At 37.5% G+C, this 25,443-nt stretch overlaps 1 protein-coding gene across 1 annotated transcript in view; it reads right to left on the reverse strand.

The window, feature by feature from the left end:
• LOC118020073 (rhotekin-2) overlaps window positions 1-1,704 on the reverse strand; it is a 73,225-nt gene extending 71,521 nt beyond the window's left edge. Inside the window, exon 1 of the mRNA XM_035019937.1 lies at window positions 1,617-1,704. Within this exon, the coding sequence (XP_034875828.1) occupies window positions 1,617-1,676 (60 nt within the window). The 5' untranslated portion in view covers window positions 1,677-1,704. The remainder of the gene's footprint in view (window positions 1-1,616) is intronic.
• Window positions 1,705-25,443: the final 23,739 nt, after the last annotated feature.

Below are 25,443 nucleotides of genomic sequence, written 5' to 3' on the forward strand. Positions count from 1 at the left end.
TAATAGGTTGAAACCTATTACTATTCTGCAGTTTTTATCCAAGATCCGAACAGAAGGAATTCCACAACTCGATTATTTGCTTTTCTTACTGCCTAAGAAAGCACTAAATACTGTACCTTTTCACATGAAAATAATCCAGCCTTGTGTATTTTTAAACATTTATTTTCATTCCATGTAGCTAAACTTCTTTCATGACCTTACCCTCTTCTCTCTTTTGTGTAATTCCTAAATATTATTGCTGAACACAACAAAATAAATATACTTGAACGACTATACAAACACCTATGTAATACACACAAGAACCTCAACAGATTGCCAATTCACTAGAAATCAAGATTCTGTTAACAATCGGGACAGCCAGGGCGCCTGGGTGGCTGAGTCCTTAAGCATCTGCCTTCGGCTCCTGGAATTGGAGCCCCATATCAGGCTCCCTTTTTCAGCAGAAAATCTGCTTCTCCCTCTCCCATTCCCCCTGCTTGTGTTCCCTCTCTCGCTCTCTCTTTCTCTCTCTGTCAAATAAATAAAATCTTAAAAAAAAAAAAAAACAGAACAGAACAATTGGGACAGCCAAAGTACATAACGGATAGGACAGAAAAAGAAGTATTTTACATTAAAATGTTTGAAATTTTTGAAAATACTGGCATAAAACAGCATTACTAATAAAGGAGTTGGACTTTTCTGCATAATGATTCTTAATGTCTTACTTATTTTTCTCAGTGTTATTGAAGATTTACTAACAATGTTGCATCTACTGAGACTTCTAACAAAGAATAAGTTTCTAAGGAAAGGCTCTGCCAGGTTTCTAAGCAAAGATAATAGGTTGGACCATATAAAATTGCCACTAGTCTACCAATTTTGACCTACAAAACTGGTATTTTCATATGGTTTAATCTATCTCAGAAGTAGGTAAAAGAAGGTGGAGATTAAAACAGAAGTGAAGATCCAGCTTAAAGACATCAGTTTTAAGACTTTAAAATTATGGTTAAGGGGAAAATATAGCATTTTAATAACTGACTTCCCTACGAAAAAATGTTGGTCTCTATTAAGTAAAAAAGGTTTCTAACACACATTTTACATGGCGAAATAGCAAACTATCAAGCTTCTTTCTTACCAATTCAAAAAGAATCCACTATCAAACCAACTTTTTCTAGAGTTCCAAGGTTGCACTTTGCTCCTCCACCCCGTCCCCTCAAGTTTCTGTCGTGCGTAGACAGCGCGCCAGTACTTGTGTTCCCGTCAAATCGAGTAAAAGCAACCTGGCCTCTCCTGGCCTCGAGGGCACTTCTCGGAAATCGCGGGGCCTCCCTTCCCCCGGCATCGCCTACACTGGGGGGTCCACACCCTGGAGGGTGGAGGGAAGCCGCGGGCAGGTGCGCCCGGAAACGCGCGGCGGAACTCTGGCATCGCTTCCCGATTCGGGTCTGCCTCCTCCATAAGAATCGGGGGCCGTGGGGGGTGAGGAGATTCCTAAGCTCCCTCGGGGCCTCAAAAGTCGGCCTCCTCGTCCTTCCCTTTGTTTCTGGCCACGGCTGAATAGGAGACGCGCGGTGGCGGTTTCTCGACGACGAGGCACAACGGTGGCTTGAGGACTCGAAGCCGGGCCCTTCCTCACTCACCTGCTGGGCGGGAAGGCCCGCCAGGCGGAGCTCGGGACCCCTCACGGCCTGCCCCTCCATCTCCAGCGCCACAGCCAAGGCCGCCGCCACTCCTCCAAAGGTAAGATTTGAAAAGCCCGCCGCTCGCTGGGGCCGCGGAGGACGCCAACCGCCGTCCCGGCCGCACCAAGTCCGGCCGCGGGGGGAGGGGCGCGGGGGGCTTGCCGCCGGAGGGCGCACGCGCAGTGGGAGCGCCCGCGCCCGGGCCTCCCGAGCTGGAAGCGGGCGGGGACCCGAGCTCTCCGTGCCCGCGGAGAAGTGGGAGCCGAGGGCCGACTTAAGGCCGTGACTGGGGCGTGGGCGGGCTTGGGACGGGAGTGGGCCGGGCGGTGGGGAGAGCGCCGGCCACGAAGCGCACCGGGCCCGGCACAGGGTTTCTGCTGGTGGCGTTCGAGGCACGCCCTTGGCGCTGAGTGCATTTTGCCTGCATCCCAGTGCAGGCTCTCCCTCCACAGCCCTCGGGCTGGCTGCAGTCCCTGCGTTCTTACGGACGACTCAGGGACACACGGTGTCACCAGGAGCCTATGGCCTCATTCCCAGAGAACCAAGGGACACTGCTCCCAGCGCTCTCACACAGCACAGGGTCACTCGGAGACCAGGGCCCTATAACCCCGGCTGGTGAGATACCAAGGTCTTTTCTTTTGTCCCCAGTGTTTCTTTATAATTCCAGAGACCCCACCACACACACCCAAGTAGTCTGTTCTTCTTGCAAAGACTTCTTTCTTGAAAGCAGTTTATTCTTTTCTTGCAAAATACTTATTTCATTACTCCTTCCCCACCAGCATCCAAGGTGATAGCCGAATGACGTATTATTTTCCCAGAGCCCCATTTTTTGCTGTCCCTAAAGACCAATACAAAGACTGTTTTTCAAAAAAAGATTTTATGTATTTATTTGAGAGAGAGAGCGAGAGAGAGAGCCCGAACAGGGGGCAGGAGCAGAGGGAGAGAGAGAAGTAGACTCCCCACTGAGCAGGGAGCCCTTTGTGGGGCTTGATCTGTGGACTCTGGACCATACCTGAGCAGGAGGCAGACGCTTAACGGCCTGGGCCACCCAGGCACCCCCCACCCCAATACAAAGACTCTTTTTTAAAGAGTTTTATTATTAATCATAATGGGAAAGTATGGAATCTTTAAAAATAAAAATTGAAGTGCTAAACATTTCAGGCCCTTGTAAGATCCTTATAATCCATTGTCCTGGCCTATCCTGACTTACCCTTGAAAAGGCAACAGGACTCCTCTTTGACTTTTGACATTTTTTTCTCCTAAGTGCAAAATTAACCAAATAACCCTCCCACCATCACCTCATAGAAGGCCTTGGGCACTTTTCCTTCCATAAATTATCCACATTATCCACAAGGCTCTTTTTAAGCAGTTGGTTTGAAGATTTACTTCTGAAAAAATGAAGAGTGCCTGTCCCTTCAAATAGGTTATTTGAGGCCCTCTGGAAAAGATGATACTAGAAGCTTCCCAGCTAGGAATGACCCTCCCCTTACATTAGGAATGTATGGGTCATTAACAATGACCCATATCCTTACACACAACTATAAAATGTGTATAGCTCAAAATTACCAACAATGAGTTCACCTCATTCTCTTCAAACACAGATCTGAATTCCAAAGTCATTAGGTACCCTTCCCCCAATGCACACCCCTCTCTTCTGCTTACCACTTTGTGGTATAATTATCCCCTATTCAAAATGAACTGCATGAGCCTAGTAGAGTACCTGACTCATAAAGGAAATACACACAGGGAGCTCATCATCAGACATATATTATTTCTCATATAACACACACAGCTCTCAGACTCAAACCAAAATACTTATAGAAGCCATCACTTTATGGAAAGAGAGGCAAGCCAACCAATTTTAAATTGGACATGGATGTAGGAATATTTGATGAGTAAATACTAACTGGAGATGCATTTATTTATGATACTCGAGGAGAAGCCATATTTAGTAATTACCTGTGGAATTGACAGTTGCTATTAAAGACCTTTCTCTTTGGAGAAGATATAATGTAGTCCTATCTCTTTATTATTCATCAAGGGATGTGTCCAGGAAGTGTTTAAGATATAACTATTACCTGGTGATTAAAATACCTCAGAGCAGGAATGCTGTTTCCTTATTTATCCCCAGGTCCCTCTGGTAGTTTCATCAAACATAGGTTTCTCTGGTGTATGTGATGTACATCAAAAGAGATGGAAACTACCAAAAGCTTAAAGATTTCACATGAGTAGTTTGGTTAGCTTGAGAATGAATGAATGGATGGATGAATGAATGAATGACTTTAACAACTCCCAGAAAGTAAAAAGTATGACATTTTACCATCTCAACTGTTTGAAAAATAGCATTTGGTCATCTCTCATTTGAGAGCTAACATCCCACCCTCCTTGGGCTCCCACAGTCAATGGATGCCTACCCAATTGCCCAGGTATAAAAGCTTCAGATGAATTGTGAATGATGGGATTACTGTTCTACCAATATTACTTCCCATGATAAGTTCAACATGCAAGACTAATTATAAGTATTTGTTATCTCTAATATAACAAATAGATAATATTTAATAATTAATAAATATAAAATCAGTATTTGACATAGGACAGCCAATTTAGATAATACTAATAAATGTTAAAGCAAATTTTTCTTCTCTTAATCCCTGCATTCCCCTTTTTAAATCTCTAAAAGGTCAAAAGAAAAGAAAATACTGAACTGGAAATCAGCTCTCTTACATAATAGACCTATTATGTTTAAAAATGTGATCTGCCCCAGAACAGATAACTGTTGTGGTTTCTAATATCCTCCTAGACTCTCTTAAAAAACTCCTATTCAAAAATTCTCTTGATGATTCCTCTATTCATCTGTTATCTCATAGGCAATGCATTTAAAATGAACTTCATAGACTAGAGCCGTATTTTGAATTATATACAAAAAAAAAAGAAAAAAAGGAAGAAACAAGTAAAGATGCCAAGGAGAGGTGCAGCATTTGCTTAAATGAATAGGCCATAATCTACAAACACAGAAGCATCATATAATCATAAGGAGGATATGGAATACAGAATCTGAGGACTTATTAGCTCTATGACCTTGGGCAAGCCACTCAGTGTCCTTATCTATAAAAACAAGTATAATAATACCTAGTTAGTTTTTTTAAAAGTTGTTGGGAGACTCAAATGAGATAAGATTTGTGAGAGTGCTTTGTAAACCGGTTATCCACAAAAACATGAGACACTGCTACTGTAGGAAGGAAGCATCAGCACCTATGATGGGCCGATGTACAGGACCCACAGAACACTGAGATCTGAATGAGAAAAGTTTATATGAATAGGGTTGAGTATATTCAAGATACACCACCTACCACTGAAAAATAATTAATACCTCGATTATATTATAAAGAAATACAAATCAATAAATATCTGACTGGAAAATAGTCAAATGTTATGGTAGGGATATTGTAGATTAAACCCAAGTGGCAAATAAAATGTGAAAAGTTGCTCAACTTTATTATCAGTTTTAATCTGTAAATTTGCAAATTTGTAATTTACAGGTTAAGACCCGAACAAGGTAATATTTTATAGTTACTAGATTGGTAAATATTAAGAAGTTTGATAATACTAAGGACTGGGGAATTTACAGGTCAAAAAGATATTATACACTGATAGAGGAGATGTAAATTTGTGCAATTTCTTTGGAAAAAATTCAAAACTATCTTGTAAAGTTAAAAATGTATATACCAAGCCATTCCACTCTGAGGTACATATATCCTTAAGGAACTTCTTACAAATGTGTGCCAGCAACACGTTTGTAATAGCAAAAATATAAAACAATCCAAACGTTCATTTCAAGACAATGGATAAAAAAAATTGTGGTGGTGTACCCAATGACATATGTCAGTAAAAATGAGTAAACCATAGATATATGTAACATCATGGCTGAATCTTGGAAATATTGAATGAAGGAATCAGTTGCAGAGGCGTACATAGACTATGTACTTTTTACAAAGCAGAATAAGATATCTAAACAATATTTTGTTTAGGAACACATGTAATAAAAAGCTTATATTTTAAAAGGAAGAGAGTACTAAGAACAAAACTCAGAATAGTGACTATCTCTGGGAGAAAGGCAGGGGGATGGGAGGGAGACAGAGCATACAAACACAAAGCTACTAGTAATGTTTTAGTTCTTAAGCTGGGTAATGGGTTCCCAGGTATTTATTTTAATGTTTACCTAGTAACTTACATATATATTGCATATATTCTTTTGCATACCTCCAACATGTCATAATAGAAATCATTCTAAGGTATTTGAAATGTTCTTGTACAAGTTAAACAATGGTGATAACGTACGGTCTTTTAAAAGATTGTTACCTGGCAAAATAACAATACATTTTTTGGCTTCCAATTTTTGACTTACGTTTGATTCGTTTCCAGTACATTTTAGTATGTGAAAGTGTGAAAGCACAGCTGTAATGCGCTAGTGCCTATGCCCAGCAAGAGATGAAAACTGGCCATGTGGGTTTATCTGAACACTTCAGAGCCATTGCTTGGGCGCTTGGATGGCAGGTGAGGTAGGTAGATTTTGCAAAGGATGAGAGGTTTGTCAGCAGGTGGGGATGAAGTGAAGTGCAATTTGAGTAGTTACTGTTAATGTGACCTTTATATTACACATAGGCCTAGAGACATTCAAATGACATTAAAATCAAAGGGCTCCTTACTGAGCAAGAAAATCAGCCAGAGGAATTAGTTACATGACTTGAATCCATGGTCCTCAAACAGTGGCACACAAATCTTTCCAAAGTTTTATAGGCTTGGACAGTGTTAAAGGAATCATTGCTAAGATCTTCAACTTACATTCCCCATCCTAAAGCTGATTACCTAAGGTGCCTGTTGTCTGGGCCTCACATTGATGCCCTTTCACAGTCACCTTCTCCCACTTGTGTTAGCCATCCGCACTACAGCATTGCCCCTCGGTATAAAAACCATCTGGGGGCCAAAGGGACAATTAAATTCATTGGTGTTGATGTTGCTACAATCAATGAACCAGGGGCTCAGTTGCTTACATAGCAGAAGTAGACTTGATGTTGAGAACTGTCTCATTCTAGCATTAGTATTTGTTCATGGATACATAAATCAATTGGAGGAAAAAAGGGCTCGTCTATCTGATTATGAGATTCATTTCCAGGAAAATTTTATTCTCAATCTTTAATATTGATCTGTTACAATTCGTCATAGGCTTATTTTGTTATCAATTGTATACTACTAACAATTTTAACAATGCAATCTAAAAGAAAACTCTTGACCGTTAAATCTTATAGTCACGTGAAATGTAAAAATGTATAAAATTCCAATTTATGCTTATATGCTTGCTGGAGAGAAGCATGATAGGATGAGCAATGAAGACCTCAAGCATAAAAATATTTTATGTAAGTAGAAAACTCTGTGGGAAAGTGGAATAAAAATAGAAGTTCAAGTAAAATAGGAACAATGTAAAATTTCTGATTTAGAGATAAAGTGGCTCATGTCTTTTCTAAATGGAAGATGGTGGCTGAGTATCAAATCTTTAACATTTGGGATTCCATTAGATACACTTAGTAAATATAATGATTTAAATTGTACATTGTAATTATTTTCAATACACCAGCTATTACATCCTTTGTAACTATTTAAATATATGCTAAAACATAATAGATGCCACCTTGAAAAATACAGAATTTTTAAAAATTCTTTTCGGAGTTTTGCACTAATATTTTGGAAAATTGCTGATTTAGATCTCTAATAACGTTGCACTGCAAAACTTGGATGTGTCTGTCTGACAGAGAGGCATGCTTGCAGACTCACTTCCCCCAATTTTTCTCTGATTCCTCTCCTACTTCCCACCACCCCTCACTGTCCCTCCTAACCACTTCTGGTTTCCCAGACAGACACAGCTCCTTCAGGAATTTTTTTTCTTCAGGTGCATTAATACCATCAGTTAGTCTAAGGACAAATTCTTCTCTTCCCGCTCTTGTTCTGGAGATGTTCTGTCTATAGCTATTCACCATTGTTTTCTCCTTTCTCTGTCTTGGCTATTACGGGGCCTTTGCTCTCTCATGGAAAATTCTGAATCCGCTTCTCAAGTTCTGAAGCAACAACAAAGAAGCTTGTTGAAATTTTTATCGGAATTGTATTGACTTTAGAAGAAACTTACATGTTTAGGGTACTGAGCATTCCTCTCCATGAACATCACATATGTTGCAAATTTAGATCTTCCTTAATGTCTTTCAATAAAAGTTTTGTACTTTTTTCCACATAGGCTTTGCATATCTTTTGTTCCATATATTTTTGGATTCCTTATATCTCTTCTTGTTGTGGTAAATAATGGCTTTAAAAATATGTCTTCTGTTTGTGACTAGTGTATAAAAATAAGCCTGATTTCTGTTTGTTGGTGTTATATCCAAATACCAATTTATCCTTGATAACTTAAATTCTCTTATTATTTCTAATAAATGTAGGTTTGCCGAGGGCAGGGGGTGTTTTTCTATGTAGACAACGAAGTGTGAATTAGAACAGTTTTCTTTCCTTCTTTTCTAATTCTTGTTATTCTTCTTACCCAACTTACCGCTGTGGCAAGAACAGACAGCTAATACAGTGTTAAATCAAAGCTGGGAAAGTGGGCATGCTTGTCTTCTTCCTGATTTTTAAAGGAAATGTTTCTAATGTTTAACCATTTCTTTATCTCACTACATTATATATCTTTTTGCTTGGGATTTATGCCCTTCATTTTTAAGCATTAACTCTAAAAATTGCCTCTCCTCTCTTCTCTCTGTTCTATCATTTAAGGACTACAATTAGACATAGGTTAAATCTTATTCTATTTCTTTATCTCCTAAACTTTATTTTATATTCTCCATTTTCTTGCTTTTTGTGGCTGAATTCTGAGTATTTTTCCATCTTGCTATTTCTTTGTCTGTGTCTAATTTTCTCTTAAATTCAACTACTGTGTTTCTTTATTTCAACAATCATGTTTTTCATTTATAAGAGTTCCATCTTACTTTTTTGATCTTCCTTGTCCTTTTGGGTAGTCTGTTGTTGCCTGTGCATTCGTGGGATTCTATTTTTAATTTCTTTCGATCTTTTTCATACTTCACATTCTGTATCTAGTCATTCTAATATTTGTAGTTTTTGAGGACATTAATTTGATGTTTCCACTGACATTTACTCATGGTGACTTGTTTCCTTGTGTTTTGTAGCCTTTAATTGGATGTTCATATGTAGCTAATCTCAACTTTCTTGCAGAGAGGATTTGCACATTCTGCTGGGAGCCATAAGGCTCTAGACATGTAAGACCACCCAGCCCAGATTCCTAGGTTTAATGTCAGAATCTCAGGTGCACGTCCTTCTACATGCCACTGGCAGAGCAAGACTGTTTGTTTGTGGCCACCGCATTTGTGCAGGTATAGCTCGCAGCTCAGGTTTCAACTCCTGGTTGCTTTGTTTGTTTGGGGGGCTTTGGGGTTGTTACTCGATTTTTAGTCCCTTAAAAGTTATTTCTTCTTTCCTGAGATTTCAGCAATGCTACAAAAGTTAGACTTTATGCAAAATTTATATTTCACGCAAACTTGTTCAATAACGAGAGGAACCACTATTCATGAAGTCCACCCCATTGCTGATATAGAAGCCCCTAGGAAAGGGTATTTTTAACACCAAAAATATAAGAAGTATATAATATTCTTCAGTGCAGTCTTACACTGCACACTTTTGGTTTTAAGGGAAACTTGCCACATTGTCTTTGTTTTTTTCCTTCCACCTGAAAATGTTCAGTATCCCAGTAAGGTCAACACTGTTCATCTTTGGACAAAGATGGAATTTTTCAGAGGATAGAACAAAGATCCATAGAGAATAAATGCATTGGAGAGCCCCTTGTAGGTCTAAAAAACAAAACAAACAAACAAACAAACAAAAAAAAACAAAAAAAACTTTTCTCTTCCTTTGGTCTATTAGAGGATCCTAAAAATATATGCCCCTTGGGATTTCACACCTGCTATAGACAAAAGTGCTGTGTCTCCCATTCTTCTCTTTTCTTAATAGGAATCGTTACTGAAGTTACCCTGAACATGTTTCACCAGAGTATACTGGATGTTTGGCAAGCAGATTACTTGCCTTTTTAGTTCATAAGTGTTTTGGTTCAAGAGGAGCCACACCCAGACATGAAGCAGATTTCTCCCTGACGTAGAGACTACACTGTAATCTCATCCATAGATCCTGCTCTTTGTGCTTGTGGTCCTCACTAAATGGCACTTTTGGGTTTTCTCCTTCAGGGAGGGATGAGTATATATTGCCTATGGGAAGGAGAATGAATCAAATGTTTGGTGCCTTGAAGGACTATTGTAATCAGTGACATTCACAAAATATTTCTGGTTTGGTTCACTTCCTCATAGGCTTGCCCATTTGCAGTTAGACATGACTGTGAGGTATGCTTTGACTGATGAACCATGAATAGAAGTGTCTGTGCAGCAACTTTAAGAGCAAGTGTGTGATTTGCTACCATTTTCTCTCCCTCTGTCCCAGTGACAGGCAACTTTCCAGATAGTGGATGGTACAATATCCTGGGTTGCAGAGGGAGAGAACTAAAGGGAGCCCCAGATATCTTGTGATGAACATGTATTAAGTGCAAGAAATCCATCTTCGCTGTTTTGAACCTCTGGATCTGGAGATTGTCTGTTGCTACAGCATCATATAGGCCATACTGAGTGATGCGAGTACAAAACTGAGGGACAGGATTTAAAGGATGGTCTTAGCCCTGCCACCTAGTATCCACATGCCAAGTCACTTAGGGTTAGGGCCTCTAAACCCAAGTTCCTTCACCTGTCAAGTAGGACTAGTAATTCTTCCCCTGTCTGCTGCAGTGGCTTGGTTTTGGTATCCAGCATTTGTGAAGGTGTCTGAAAAATGTAAAGGAGGTGCAAATATATTCCAGTAGTGTCATTAACAACATTGAATTGGTTTATTCCCATCTATATAATGTCAATTCCAAGAAGAAAACATTAAGGAAGTTATGAGAACTCAAGACTTAAATCAGATAATGGTGCAATGAATGACTTGATGATTTTAGCATGAAGTACTGACATGTCCGTCTAAAATATCTAAATAACTACACACACTTTCTTTTGTAAACATAAACTTCTTTAAAGAGTCTTTAATGCTTTTGAAATTTTATTGTAAGTTAAAGAGTTATACCTAAGAAAAATAAAACCAAAGGTAATTTTGGAAGAAAAAGAAGTTTATCTTGGCCTTAAAAATTATATTTTTTTAATGTGCTATCAAAGTGAGCATTGAGTTGGCTTGCTTACCATGAATTCCAGAACCAAGCTTATTAAACTGCTTTGTTTTCAAACTTCTTCAGCCATTTCTTCACCACAAAATTGTGAGTTCTCTTGAGTTGACCCTTATCTTCCATTGAAAGAACCACATTAGAAATAATAAATCATAAAGTCTTATAAAAATGCCCTTCCTGGGCACCTGGGTGGCTCAGTCATTGAGCGTCTGCCTTCAGCTCAGGTCATGATCCCAGGGTCCTGGGATCAAGCCCCACATCGGGCTCCCTGCTCTGCGGGAAGCCGGCTTCTCCCTCTCCCACTCCCCCTGCTTGTGTTCCTGCTCTCACAATGTCTCTCTCTGTCAAATGAATAAATAAAATCTTAAAAAAAAAAAAGTTAAAAAAAAATGCCCTTCCTATTATTTTCTGAAAACTAAAGGCAGGAAAACATCCTGTGACCACTTTCCAGAGTGTGTGAGCCTGTTTAGCAGCTCTGCACTGGTTAACAAAGACCATGAACACTGAAGTTGTCCATGACAAGGAATTCCGGGTCTTACAGGATTGTTATTTTTGGCTTGCCATTTGCTGTCTTATGATGGCCAGGCAGGTAGGGCGGGCTTCATGTTAATTCTGTAAAGTGCTGTGTTGACTCGTGCTGTCACAATAATGATGATGATGTGTGATGAATAATTATCCACGAAAATCTGAGCTCCTTCTCATATATAATACACCTGGAATGGATTACTTATCTCTGTCCTTTCTAGTTTTGCAATGGGAAATCTAAAAGATTTAGGATTCGTTTTGAGCTGTATAAGCTTTACTGATCTGTTATGCTCAAATTGAGTGTTAAATAATAGCTAATGCTAAATGAAAGCTTACTTTTTGATGGCAACTGCTCTAATTCTTTCCATTTGTTAATTCTACCATGAATATAATTTAATTTCTTCAAACCATTTCTTTATTACTTACAGAAATCATTCATTTATCAAGCACGCACTAAATTCTTCAGTTGAAATAAATAGTGTAAGATAGTATACAGTATCAGTAAGAAACTTGTCACTGTGACTCAAAAATGTGGCTCTGACTTCTTGAAAGGATATTTGTGTAAGCTTGAGAATACAGTCATCCAATATACATCTTTATTTTTTTATGTCCTAACAATATCTTCACCATTTGGAGTTTCATTTCTTTGTTTGGTGCATGTTTTTATAACAATGTTACTCTTTCTCCTTAGCATGGTATAAATAAAATATGAGATTTTACCTGCAGGTTTAATGTGTCTTCCTTAATGTGTAACACTAAATACTTTGAAGAATTCTATGCACAATCATACACCAGATTCATACTTGAAAAGTGTCTAACCAAAATATTCCTTTAAAATGTTGTACCCAGAAAAAGATACTCATATAAATAGAAGGAAAAAAAAAACCCGAATTTTCTTCCCAATGCCCAATATCTTGTTTTTCTTTTCTTTTTTTTTTTTTAAGATTTTATTTATTTATTTGAGAGAGAGAGCAGAGAGAGAACACACAAGCAGTGGGGAGGGGCAGAGGGAGAAGGAGAAGCAGGCTCCCCGCTGAGCAGGGAGACCAACTCGGGACTCAATCCCAGGACCCTAGGTTCATGACCTGAGCCAAAGGCAGACACTTAACTGACTGAGACACCCAGGCACCCCTAATATCTTGTTTTTCTGTATAGTTTTTATTTAATAGAATTCTACTTTGCTTCTCTGCTTAATAGTTTCTTACGTTCAGGCTAATTGTAGAAATTACATCCAAATTATATGTATTTTATTATCTAAGGTGCAATTAGTTTCCACTTCGGGACATTACTTATTTACTGAAACTAAATTGGCCTCTATTAGCTGTGTTTCCAATTCATAAAATTAATAAAATAAAAAGAATGGCTATGGAAATCTGGATTATCATAAATTATTTTTTAACATAATTCAGTGTTAACAAAAATGAATTTTATAAGTTGAAAACATCAGTAGAAATGAGGAAAAATATTTAAAAGTCCTTTGTGTATCTTATTGGTTTTTTCTATATCTTAATTCGTTATTAGAGGAAACAAGTTCTTGATTAAGTGTTTAACCACCTTTTATTACTCAAACAAAATATTTTCCCCTGAAAAAATTTTGATTGTCCCAGACATTGTCATTAATGAATGACAGGTTAGATTTGTTAAATAATGGAAGATTTTACTATATATATTTTGAATATGAGAATGGTTTAGTAATCATCACCATGTGTACAAGGCAGATGCTATGCTGTGTTTTTCTTTTTTTTTTTTTTAAAGATTTTATTCATTTATTTGAGACAGAGAAATGAGAGAGACAGAGAGCACATGAGAAGGGGAAGGGTCAGAGGGAGAAGCAGGCTCCCTGCCGAGCAGGGAGCCCGATGCGGGACTCAATCCAGGGACTCCAGGATCATGACCTGAGCCGAAGGCAGTCGCTTAACCAACTGAGCCACCCAGGTGCCCGCTATGCTGTGTTTTTCTAAGGTACAGAGTAAAATCTATTGTGTAACAATGGTAGCTAAAAAGGATCTGGGTTGATGTCAACTCTTTATGGCTTAATCAGGTCAGAATTTTTATGACTATTGGCAAAATGTATTACAGGACTTTCAGAGCCAAGAAGATTCCATCATAAAATTTTAGAAATTAGAGCAAGTCTTAGAGAGTACCTATCCAGTTCTATTCTACAGTTTTATAGAAGAAGGTAGAAACAATGTAATCATTATAAAGCATTATAAAAATAACAAAAGAATTTACTACATATTAAGTACCTTTAATATACTACTGGGGCATATTGGTAATCTCTTCTGAAAGATCTTTCATAATATGATACATCGCCAGTGTTTATTATGCATTTGTATAAACATTGATATATATTATATGGCATGAGGTACAATTCCAATATATGATAAAAAAGATTTTCACAAAGTGGTTTTCTGATGTGGCCTTTTCCATGACAACATTTACTTAAGGACCCAAATTGGTTGTTAATGATGAGCTACCACAGTATCTTTTCCATCATTTTAAAATGACTGCTTACAGTATTGGCCAGGGTTTCACGCAGGTAGCAGTATGTGATCTCCCCAAGGGCCATCTCCGTATGCTCATCTTGCTAGGACAGTTGTGAAAGGCTCTTTCTCTGGTCTGTCTTTCCAGCTGTGAGCCTAAAAGTTATAAATGCTGTTGGACGTGTAGACAGTTAGTTCAATGGGGAAACAAGAGTGTGAGAAAGAAAAGATGCCAGCCCTGAAGATCCTGCCGTGCTTCTTGTTTTCCTGCCTCCCAGATCCAATTGTCATAGTTTAGATAAGACAAGACATTAATCAACCAGGAGCTCAGTGGTCGTGACAGTTGCAATGCCTTTTAAATAAAATGATCCCTTGATTGCACTATGCTACAGCTGGACTGGCCACAGAATAAATATAGTCATCCTTCCACTGAGAAAGAATTTTATTTCTTCCTTGTAGTAGCAGCAATTTTTCTCTTCCTATAAAAAGCAAAATCTAGCTTTTAAGATAGAGCTCTTGAACGATCGTCACATTTCTCTGTCTAAAGCCAAGAGTCAGCCTCAATGCTGTTGAATTTCTTTGCAGTTTTAATTGGAGAAAAGTTGGAGGTTTAACCACACATAGGATTGCATCTGTTGAATATTAAGTCTCTAATTTTTCAGATGAAAAATACAACAAAAAGCCTTGCCACCTCCACCCTCAGCTTCAATGCTCCCATATACTTTGTAACATTAAATAATTTCTCAGGCTCATCATTATTTATTTCTGTGGCTACATTTCAAACCTCAAATTAACAAGATTAATATCAAAAGGTTATACAACACTAGGTAAAATGTCAGTCTGATGCCATAGTAATTAATTTAAAAAATGAGACTACATATTTGAATCTGTTATTATGATCATCATATTTATGATGGTATGAATAAAGTCATTCATTCCAGAATGTTAACAAGATGTCTTTCATGTATCATTAAAATAACTTATGTCAAATACTTGGCTAAATTATTAAAGTACTTTCAATATTAATAATTTCATACAAATGTCTAGCAAGAATAACCAGTCAAAATTAATTAATGATCAATTAGGATAGATTATTTCTCTTGGCTCTCAATTGCTTTCCTAATAATCAACTTGCTTTTTTCTGAAATAGGTCAGTTAGCAATAAGTCTTAGTCATTTCACACTTCTATTTTTTAATAAACCAAAACTGTTTAAAGAAATAAGTGATTCTCTTGTAAGTTGTTAATCCTTATGGACATTATAAATCATGTTTTTATCCTTTAAATCTGATGTGCTCATTTTCTCTTTAATTATTGTATACTAATGTGATAATACTGCAGTAATTTTATTAGTTCTACTTCTAATACATTTTGTAAAAATTGATTTATTCTACAATTAATTATATTTGACTTCATAGTATAAACATTCCTCTCATTATTACACTATTGATTAGGGGAAAATTATTTTCAAGATGTTTAGCTAAAAGTGTAAAAGGGTACATTAACATCTTTCATTTTTTAATTAATTTGAACCTGGTTTGGATTTTTGTGACCCTGTGTTTACTACACAAATCTCTTAATAATTTAGGCTAGAACCCAAGAGATTAAGAATCAAACTCTTTGATTTATCTTTTAGCAAAAGATATAATATTAGCAAGAAACATTACCTGCAAGCTATACTAAAGAATAAGGATCGAAATGTTGAGTAAGAATTAAATCTTTGAATCGTAGTCATGTTGAAGAGATGCTGGGTTTCTGACAAAGGGTTAGGTTCTTCTATGGTTACTATATTTGAAAAATGTCATTCCCTTTATGTATTTATAGAATTTACCACTTCATTTAGCAATTGTTAAGTTACAGATGAATATTAAAATGGAAAAAATGTGAAAATAACTGCAGAATAAAGATAAGCAGAATCATTATCCTGAAAACACAATTCTTGAAAATTCTACTAACCAATTATTCTGAATGTTAAGTTTATCATTTAATTTAATTGGGGTCAATTCCTTTCTTACCTGCATTACTGAAAAGTAGTATATATTTTCCTAAAGGCTTTGATTTCATAGCTTACACTACTCTTAAATTATTTCTATGGACCTTAGTATACTCACTAAATTATGTGCTTAGGTAAGCCTTGCATTTTTTCTGTTTTCTGTGCCTTCTAAATATTCTCCCCATTTGAAAATGGAATTGAAGTCTGTTTGCTTAGATACTCACTGAATCTTTTCAGTAGCCCCATGATATAAAATATGAATTAGAGACTTTACATATAGTAATAACAGCAGGAGCAGCTAATATTTACTTGGTATTTTTGTTCCGCAGTGATGATACTTAGTGCTTTATATGTTCTATCTTATTTAATCCCCACTATTCTGAGGCAGGTGAATACAGGACAGGAAGGGGGGAAGACTCACAAATTAAGGAACTTGCTTCATTCACACAAGTAATTAGTGGCCACTCTGGCTGGGACTTAAACCAGATCTGTTTGACTTTAGAGCCTACTACACTACTTTTCCACTTGCTAAAGAATAGAATAGAATAGAATCAAATCGGAGTACAATAGGAGAGCCTGTGTCTGATAGGATTAGATGTTTTTTGCTATAGAGAAAAAAATGTCAAAACTCTGGTTTCTACCACAGACACCACTTTCAAACTTGATACGATTCAACTGGTCAGGGGAGGTGAAAGTGGGAGGAGAAACTAAGAGAGCTTAGAGACTATGTGTCCCTGGAAAAGGGAAATCCCAGACAGGCTGGGGATCCAAGATCAAGAGGACCTGGGCCTCACTCCTGGATAGAGATTGGAGAAGCAGTGAGGCCCCAGGGAAGGGATACTTGACTAGGTATGTAGATGTGCTGGAAAAGGGCTCCACAGTTTCCCTTGCCTCTCTGTAGAAGCAGAGAAGAATTCCCACGCCCCCTCCCATGCCCAGAAGGAAAGGTCTTTGACAGCCCTCCCAGAGCCCAGCATAGCTCGGGAGCAGCATGCAGATCCCTGTACGCCTTGAGAATGGCGCTGACTTTGCAGAGAGAACTGGACCCCAGAGAAGGGATCTTGCAGTGAAGGGACACTCTCGGCAACTGGTGGGGACCTGTAATTAAGGAGCAGGCAAGTTAATAGCCAACTCCGCAGATATCACTGGAAGTAGAAGTTGCTGGGGCCACCCTATACAAGTCACACTATCCAAGACTGCCACCCCAGGGACAGAACAAAGCTGAATTGACTGATCGCCACAAAATGAAAATGTTAAACTTATTAGATATATGGAGACCTGTTCACATGAACGGAATCTTTAAGTAGAAGCTGAAACAAGGGTTGCTGGTAATTCCCACTGGTCACCCAAGTGTCACCCTAGATTGAAGGATTTACTTGATTTCATTCGTTTGCTATTTAATCCATGACATCGTCAGCCCGAGGATTTTAAATATTCATTTTGCCAATTTGGGGGGCAGGGGAGGGAGAAGGTTGCTGATTATTCTCTGTTCATCTGTGCCCATCAACCATCCGTTGCCTGGGTTCTGCTGTGGAGACTGCCTGGCGACCCGCATCTCCCAGGTGCCTCCTTACGGTTGGTTCAGCGGGCGGGAGACACTGGCAGTACTTGAAGGATGGGGGAAGACAGGGGTCCCTGCTTCTTCCTCATTCCCTCATGCTTTGAGTGGTGGCTTTATGCCTCCCCGGCTCTACCTCTACTTCGAGGCTCCAACTGCCTTGGGTTTCAGTAGTATTGCTTCCTCTCTTTACCCTTCTAGGCATAGGGACACCAATGGCTTCCCCTGTTGCTGGACGCTAGGTGCCTCACCATGCCGCGTCGTTTCCCGTCACTCAGCTCACGTCTCAGGGAGGAGGCCCTTCTTGGAATCTCTTCAATCTTCCTGAGTTGACTTCCCTTCCCTCCACGTATCCTGACTGGTATTTTAAAATTTTTGAATTTAGAGAGTCTTGAATTTAGAGTTAATAGAGATTCAAGTGGGAACTAAAGCTTCCATAGGCCGCACCTTAGTAATAGTCTGGGCATATGGTTGTGACTAAACCATATATAATTCTTGACCTGATAGGGCTTTTAGGTGGAATGAAATTTCTAATGTATAAGGCCTCATTTCTCAAGGTGTGGTCCTGCCTCCAATGCACTGGTTTGTTTATTCAAAGCTGATGCCCAGGGTTTTTTTTCCACATGGACATTGATATTCAAACTTCTTGCTGTAGCACCATCATTTTTTCAAATGTGTAAACAACTCAGGACTTGATTAGCATAAAATTATTTTATTACATTTACAAACATTTCTATAGTATTACATTGATTCAAAATAACAATAAACAGGGCGCCTGGATGGCTCAGTCTAGATTAAGCATGTGCCTTTGGCTCAGGTCATGATCTCAGTGGGCAGTCTGCTTTTTCCTCTCCCTCTGTCCTCCCCCCCACCGCTCTCAATATAAAGAAATAAAATCTTTAAAAAAATAACAATAAACAAAATATTAATATTGGGTATTATGATTGCAAGTTGCAGTCATAAAGTACTTTAGACTTTCACATCTTGGGAGTGGGTTAGAAAACATTGAAAAAATTTGGATTCACACAAACTAGTAATGGAAATTACACTACTTTTCAACCATTCACCTTGTACTCTCAGGGTGCTCTTTACCCAATAAAACAGTGATGGCAGAAGTAACCTCACTCTTAGTCTTAGGAAAATCGAATTAACATGCACACATGGTAACAGGTAGATTTCCAAATTGAGTCTTTTAAATGGCAGTTTTAAAAAATAATTGGAAGTGTTTAAACCATGAAATTTGAATCAGGTATTTCTGAAAGCACTTCTGTGGAACCTCAGGAGTGGTGAGGCACACTACCTGAAAATTAATGTACTGGGCATTGTGTCAGATTTTGCTCTATTTAATATAAGATAGTGACTTAGCAATACTTAAATTAATCAATAGAGCCACCAAATTTAGATTAAAGCAAATGTATTGTGTTTTTCTCTTGGCAATTAACTTAGTAACTAATAAAGTTTTTTACTGAGTACAGTAAAAAAATTAAAAGCTGCTACTGTAAGGATGGTGTATGAAGCTAAAACTGTTAAAAAATGTTTAAATATGTTTAAATTCTTCATGATGGCATATATTAAACATAATTCTAAGTAAGAAGAATAATTTAATGAGTTCTCACGAATCCATCACCTGGGTTCGACACTATCAAATCATAATCAGTCTTGCTTTATCTAAGTTGCCCCCTCCTTCCAGCTCCAACCCTGATTAATTGGAAGCAAGTACCAAACAGCACATCACTTCTTCTGAAAGTATTTCAGTAGGCTCTCTAAAAGACAAGATCTCTTTTTAGGAACATAACCATAGTCCCATAATTTAAATAATTCCTTACTGTCATAAAATACCCAGCCAGTGTGTTCATAGTTCTCTTATCATCGCATAACATTTTTATATTTCGTTTGTATGAATCAGGGTCAAAATATGATCCATACATTGAAAATGATTGATATGCTTCTTAAGTCTCTCTTAATCCCTTTTTTACTCTTTCTTATGATTTAGTTGTAGGAAAAAACCATGTCATTTGATCTGTATATTTTCCACGGTGTAGGTTTTGTTGATTGCATGTCCTGTTCCTCTGTCCTCTGAATTTCTTATAAACTGGAGTAGGATCTAGAGTGCTAGTTCTCAATCCAGGCAGTTTTGACCACAGGGGACATTTGTCAATACCTGGAAACAGTTTGGGTTGTCACAATGAAGGGGAGCGCTACTGGCATCTAGTGGGAAGAGGCCAGGGACGCTGCTAAACATCCTACAGGACGTGAGATAACTCCTTTCCCCGAACAAAGAATTATCTGGCTAAACTGTCAATAGCACCAAGGTTGAGAAACTCCAGAGGCATGGTCACATTCAAGTTTTATTTTATCCCTAACTTTTCCCAATTTGTCCATTTTTATCATCTTCACATCTTAGATACAAATCGTTTACACTAAACAAATAGTAATTATTTCTAACATATAATTTGAAATATACCATAGATTAAAAGAATATCGGAATGACTTTAGAGAGACTTCTAAAATACCCTTAGGATTAGCCTTTATCTTGGTTCCCTGATCAGATTATAGTTTTATTCACTAATCTGTAGTTATACTCAGAAGAATTTGATATCTCACTACAATTGTGGTTAAAGTACAAAGCTCATTTTTTTTGCAATACTCATTCCTAATTAGTCCACCTGCTCTTCTGATATCTGTTTTCTAAACCCATTATGAAAGCTGAGGAAATTTAGTATTCACTAAATTGTCTGAAAATTTTTGAGAAAATTAATACAAAAAACAGTAACAATTTTGCTCCTCATATGTACAGCTATAATTAAATTTGAAAATGAACAAGCCATCTGTCCTGGCTTTTGAAAAAATTAAGCAACATCATTTAGCAAAAATTGGAAAGAATATCTAATTTACAAATGATTCAAGTCTTTAAAAGTTAATCACCAAAAAACGCACTAAAGAAAAAAAATTTTCACTGGAAGTAGCCTAGTTTTTTTGTGTGTGTGAAGAGAAGAAAGTTTTTGAGTCCCAATTCTGCCAGTCATCTGAGTTCAACTTTTATGTCTTTATGCTCTTTGGTCTTTTTCTGTAAAAAAATTTTTAAACAGTGAGCAATGGAATGACATGCATTTACAAAATGTGTGGTGGATAAAAGAGCACAGTAATCTTAAATTCCATAAATATTTTTATCTCAAAGATTGAGATAGATTTCAAAGATTGAAATCAAGATAAAGATGAAGAACCCTATGAAATATTAAGTGACTTTATGTTGCAATTGTTCCAGGGCCCTATTTGTGAGATGATAGCTCAGTTACCTTCTCAGTAAGTACATGAGTGGTCTACTTCATACACAGAAATGTTTGGGTCACCGGTATGAAAATATGGACAGCAAATCCATCTTCTAAAACTAAATAACCTTTATAATTTCTTACTTCTTTGGTAATAGTACACTAATTTATAAGAAATTTCTCTTAAATATTTTAAAATTTAAAATAAAAAGATAAATTTTTAAAATGGAATATTTTATGATACACAATTAGTTGCAAAGGACAGAAGCTCATTCAGAATAGCTTAAATAAATGAACTATTTTTCCTCAGGTACTTGAAAAACCCATGGAAAATCAGTGTGGTAGACCCTACTAGTGGTTCCCCCCCACACACACCCTCCCCACCTCCCACCCCATACCATTCTTTCCCTTACCAGAAAGCCTATCTCTCACTGTGCAAGTGGAAATCGACAGATCTGCACCTAACCAGCCTCCCAGCTTCCCTTGCAGCTAGGGTGTGGGCATGTGACCTAATACTGGCCAATGAGACACAAGGAGAAGTCAACATGGAATCCTTGGGAAAGACTTTTCCTTCCTGTCTTTAGTCATGGTTGTGTGAGAATGTGATGCCATAGTGGTTACACAAGAGATGTGGGGCAAATCTGGAACAATCTACCCCTGAACTCTTTGTTAGATTAAATGCAATGATCACTTCTATTGCAATGTTTAGTTATGTGTAGCCAAAGGCATTGTAATTGATAATACTGATTTCAGGTATGGTTAGGTTCAAAAGCTTGAGGGATATTATCAAATGTTTATCTGTTTTTCTCACAATTCTTTTGCGCTCTTTGTTGGCTTCACTATCAGGCTCCAAGTAGTGACTCCAGGCAGGTATAAACTAACATAAATTTACTGATACCAGTTTTAACCTAAGGAGAATTTCCTCCAAAAGAGTCCCCAAAGTGTCCTAGGATTTAGTGAGATTCATCTGGTTTGAGTTCTGTTTTCTTCCATGGAACAGTTTCTCCAGCTAAAGACATGAAATATAGCAATCAGGTCTCCTGAGACCCCTGGAGCTGAAGGTGGGGTCCACCCTACCCAACCACACAGAGAGTAGAACCATTTCCCAATATTGCTAACTGAAGATGGAAATGGATGCTATACAGACAGACAAAATAAATACGCAACAAAAAAATCCAAATGTTTGGTGTAATAATAAAAATAAATGTTTACATGGGACACCTGGCTAGCTCAGTCAGTGGAGCATGTGACTCTTGATCTCAGGGTTATAAGTTCGAGCCCCATGTTGGGTGTAAAGATTACTTAAAAAATAAAATCTTAAAAAAAATAAAATAAATGTTCGCATTGCCTAAGTATAGAATGCATAGAGAAAAATGTAGTCTTAGAGATAAGGAGACTATTAAAAAAAGAAAAAAGAAATAAGGAGACTATAATTCTACTGATTGAATCTTTTAAATACATAGATCATTAAGTTCCTAATATATTCTGGGTATTATGTCGGTGCTGAGGATACAGAAAGTCAGACACATAATACCCGTCCTCCCAGTCTAATGAAGGAGATAGAGGGAAATCAGCAATTATATCATAGCAGACAGATGCCATGTACACTGTGTATCATGGTTTTGCAAAGGAATGGCAGAGGAGGGGAGTAAGGTGAAAGTTCCCACAAAACTTTCCAAGAGTTGGTAAGATGACGACTGCATTTTAGAAAGTTGAGATGGCGGGAACTTCCTGAGCAAAAATCAGAAGCAGGTGAACTCTTGGTGCATGTGCTTAAACCTAGGCTATTTCCAACTCCACTGGTGGCCTTCCACAAGCTTTCTGGCCTGTCTGTTTTCTCATCAGTAAATAAACAGGGAGTGGGTTGGGAAGCAGGGAGAGTGGATAAGGTAGGACTTTTCCAAGATTCTTTACAGAAGTAGAATCTGATTATTCTATCTCGTTAAAAATATCTCCAATGGATGTGAAAAAGGCCTAAAAACAAAGTTTTTAATTTTGACCCATTATGAAACTGACAACTGCCCCAGTTTTCTAATTATTGCCAAAAAAAGACTTTAGTTTAATACTGCATAACAGATAACAGAGTCATCATGTTTGGAAAATGTTCCCCTAAAATTAACTGCCTTATAGTTAACAACCCATTTTCTAGGGATACATTTAACTGTTTTTTCTCTCAGTGAGTTCACCAAAAAAGTTGTTTTAAAGTTAAAAGTTCATTTGGTGCTTTCCTGAGTAGTTTTGTTTTGACAATATTCATTTCTTTTTAAAGCTAAAGTTCTCTTGGCCTTCTTTTGAGGCTTCAGGGACCCATTCACACTCATTTACTGCAATTATTGTGAAAATCTGAATTACTAAGCCCCCATTACACCCCCATTGAATACTACAGTAAAATTCAGAAAATGAAAAGGAGAAAGTAAGGGAACATAACTTACCTGGGAGGTTAAAGTTGAGGAGAGAAAATTTCTCCTGGGACAGGTCCTACGATGAGAGGATAACCTGCATCAGATTAGTGATTATCCTGAACCTGACACCTATAATTCTTAAAAAAAAAAAAAAAAAAAAAAGCATCATTTATCTCTTAATATCTTTTGTTTAATAAATACAGATTTATTCAAATCCTCCTCTTATAAACCTACATAATTCTAAAGTGTGTCCTAATGTTAATATTAACTTGGAATGGACCTATATTTATACACATCTTGAATTTCATCTTAGAAAGCACCTTGCCCTATAGAAATGAATGAGATTCTCATCTCTTTTCCATCTTCTTCTCACTTCTCTAAACCACATCAATAGCAACGGAAAATTCTAATGTCTGTTAAAGCCAACTTCTGAACATTAGAGAGAAGCTAATATTTGTTGATAAATACTGGAAGATTTCAGTTTTGAGGCTTAGCATTTTTAGTGTCCTATATTTCTCACTAGATTCAGGAAGTTATATTCAAGAAAGGAAGCACTTATTATGCTTCTGTTTTTCTTTCAGGAATTAGAATGGAAGGAATAGAAATGAGCTTTGAAAATATTTGAGACCACATAGATCTATTCTCTAACTATGGACCTGTTTATTTCAAAGTTTGACAGCAAATCTGTAAGAAAACGACAACGTCATACATATTAACTGTGTAGTACATTAATTTGAGAATATTCATTATGACAAGTAATGAGAGGAACAGAACGCTCTATTTGTTTAAGTGATCAGAAAACTCATTTGGAGGAATAATGGGCTTTCTCTGGGAGTCTGACATAGAAAACTCTGGGAGAGCACATGCAGCTTATTTAAAGTATGTCTTTGTATTTGCTTTTATTGGAGAGTTTCAACCTTTTGTAGATGAACCCAAGTAATTATTCTAGAAGACAGAGTGTTCTTAGGTTGTACTGAGGTAACTGGATCTTCAACTTGCTGCAGTCAGGGCAGTGGAAGAGGAAAAAAGCACAGAGAAAAAAAATTACTACAATTTAATATATTTTGGGATAAAAGAACTCCCCTTAATTTACCACTCTGAACAAAAGAGATCTCCTCTTCTCTGAATTCCACACCATTAAGGGAAGTCCTGTTAAGATTTGTCACTCCATAGGGCGCCTGGGTGGCTCAGTCGGTTAAATGTCCAGCTCTTGATCTCACTCAGGTCTTGATCCTCACATTGGGCTCCACACCCAGTGGAGCCTACTTAAAAAAAAAAAAAAAGAAAAGAAAAATGTCATTCCATAAACCCCAGATAGTATTGCTCCAATTGGTTTTTCACCATTGTTTAAATATATGGATATTTAACCAAATGGAATGTATGTTCACCACACATGTTCACATATACTTACAGGGAATGGAGCAAGGGATTGGAGACATTCCATTCAAGGGTGGTGACATCAACTTATTCTATGAAAATATACACATCATTTCTCCTCAGTGGGGCCATCAATCTGTTTATCATCTTAAGACCAAATGAGTATAAAACACTTTAAGTTTGTTTTGAAATCCAATGTCAAAATGGTGATAAAAGGTTATTTAATCTTGTACAAAATTTCAAAAGGAAAGTCCCATTTGCCAAGAGAAATTTGTTTTTACAGAGCATTCTATTTCTTTTGAATATTAAATACCCAATTATACCTCAGAAGTTGGTTTATCGCGCTGTGGTGAGCCTGATTTTCCATTTAATATAAAGGAACAGATGTTCCGTGCATGCCAGGGATGGGGGGAAATCTGTCCCCCTTTCCCTTGTCTCCCACCCCCAACCCCACTGGCTGTTCTCCACATGGTAGATATATCCACTCTCCGAATTGTGCAACACAGAATTAGGGAGAATGCTACAAATTTCCTGACATTTGATCATCATTTTGCTAAAAAACAATTTTAGACTAATAATAGAGGTGAACTCCTCACACAAGTGTGTAACAGCCCCAGGGCGGGGGCGAGTGGAGGCGGAGGGGTAAACTTTAGAGGCAGAAAACAATTTGTGAGAGTTAAAACAACAATTTGGAACATGTTATTTTGAATCTAATTACATTGCCAATGGCGATCAATGACCAAAGACTAAAATCTTGATTCAAATTAGTAACAAATAGAGTGAGAATTTATCTTTAAGAAATGCAACTTAAGTAATTTTGAAATTATTTCGCTACTAAATGTTTTATTGCATGTGCCTTCTAAGACATTTTGTTTT

This window comes from Mirounga leonina, unplaced genomic scaffold (genome assembly GCF_011800145.1).
Source record: "Mirounga leonina isolate KUSES-001 unplaced genomic scaffold, KU_Mleo_1.0 Mir_109, whole genome shotgun sequence".
Lineage (NCBI taxonomy): Eukaryota > Metazoa > Chordata > Mammalia > Carnivora > Phocidae > Mirounga > Mirounga leonina.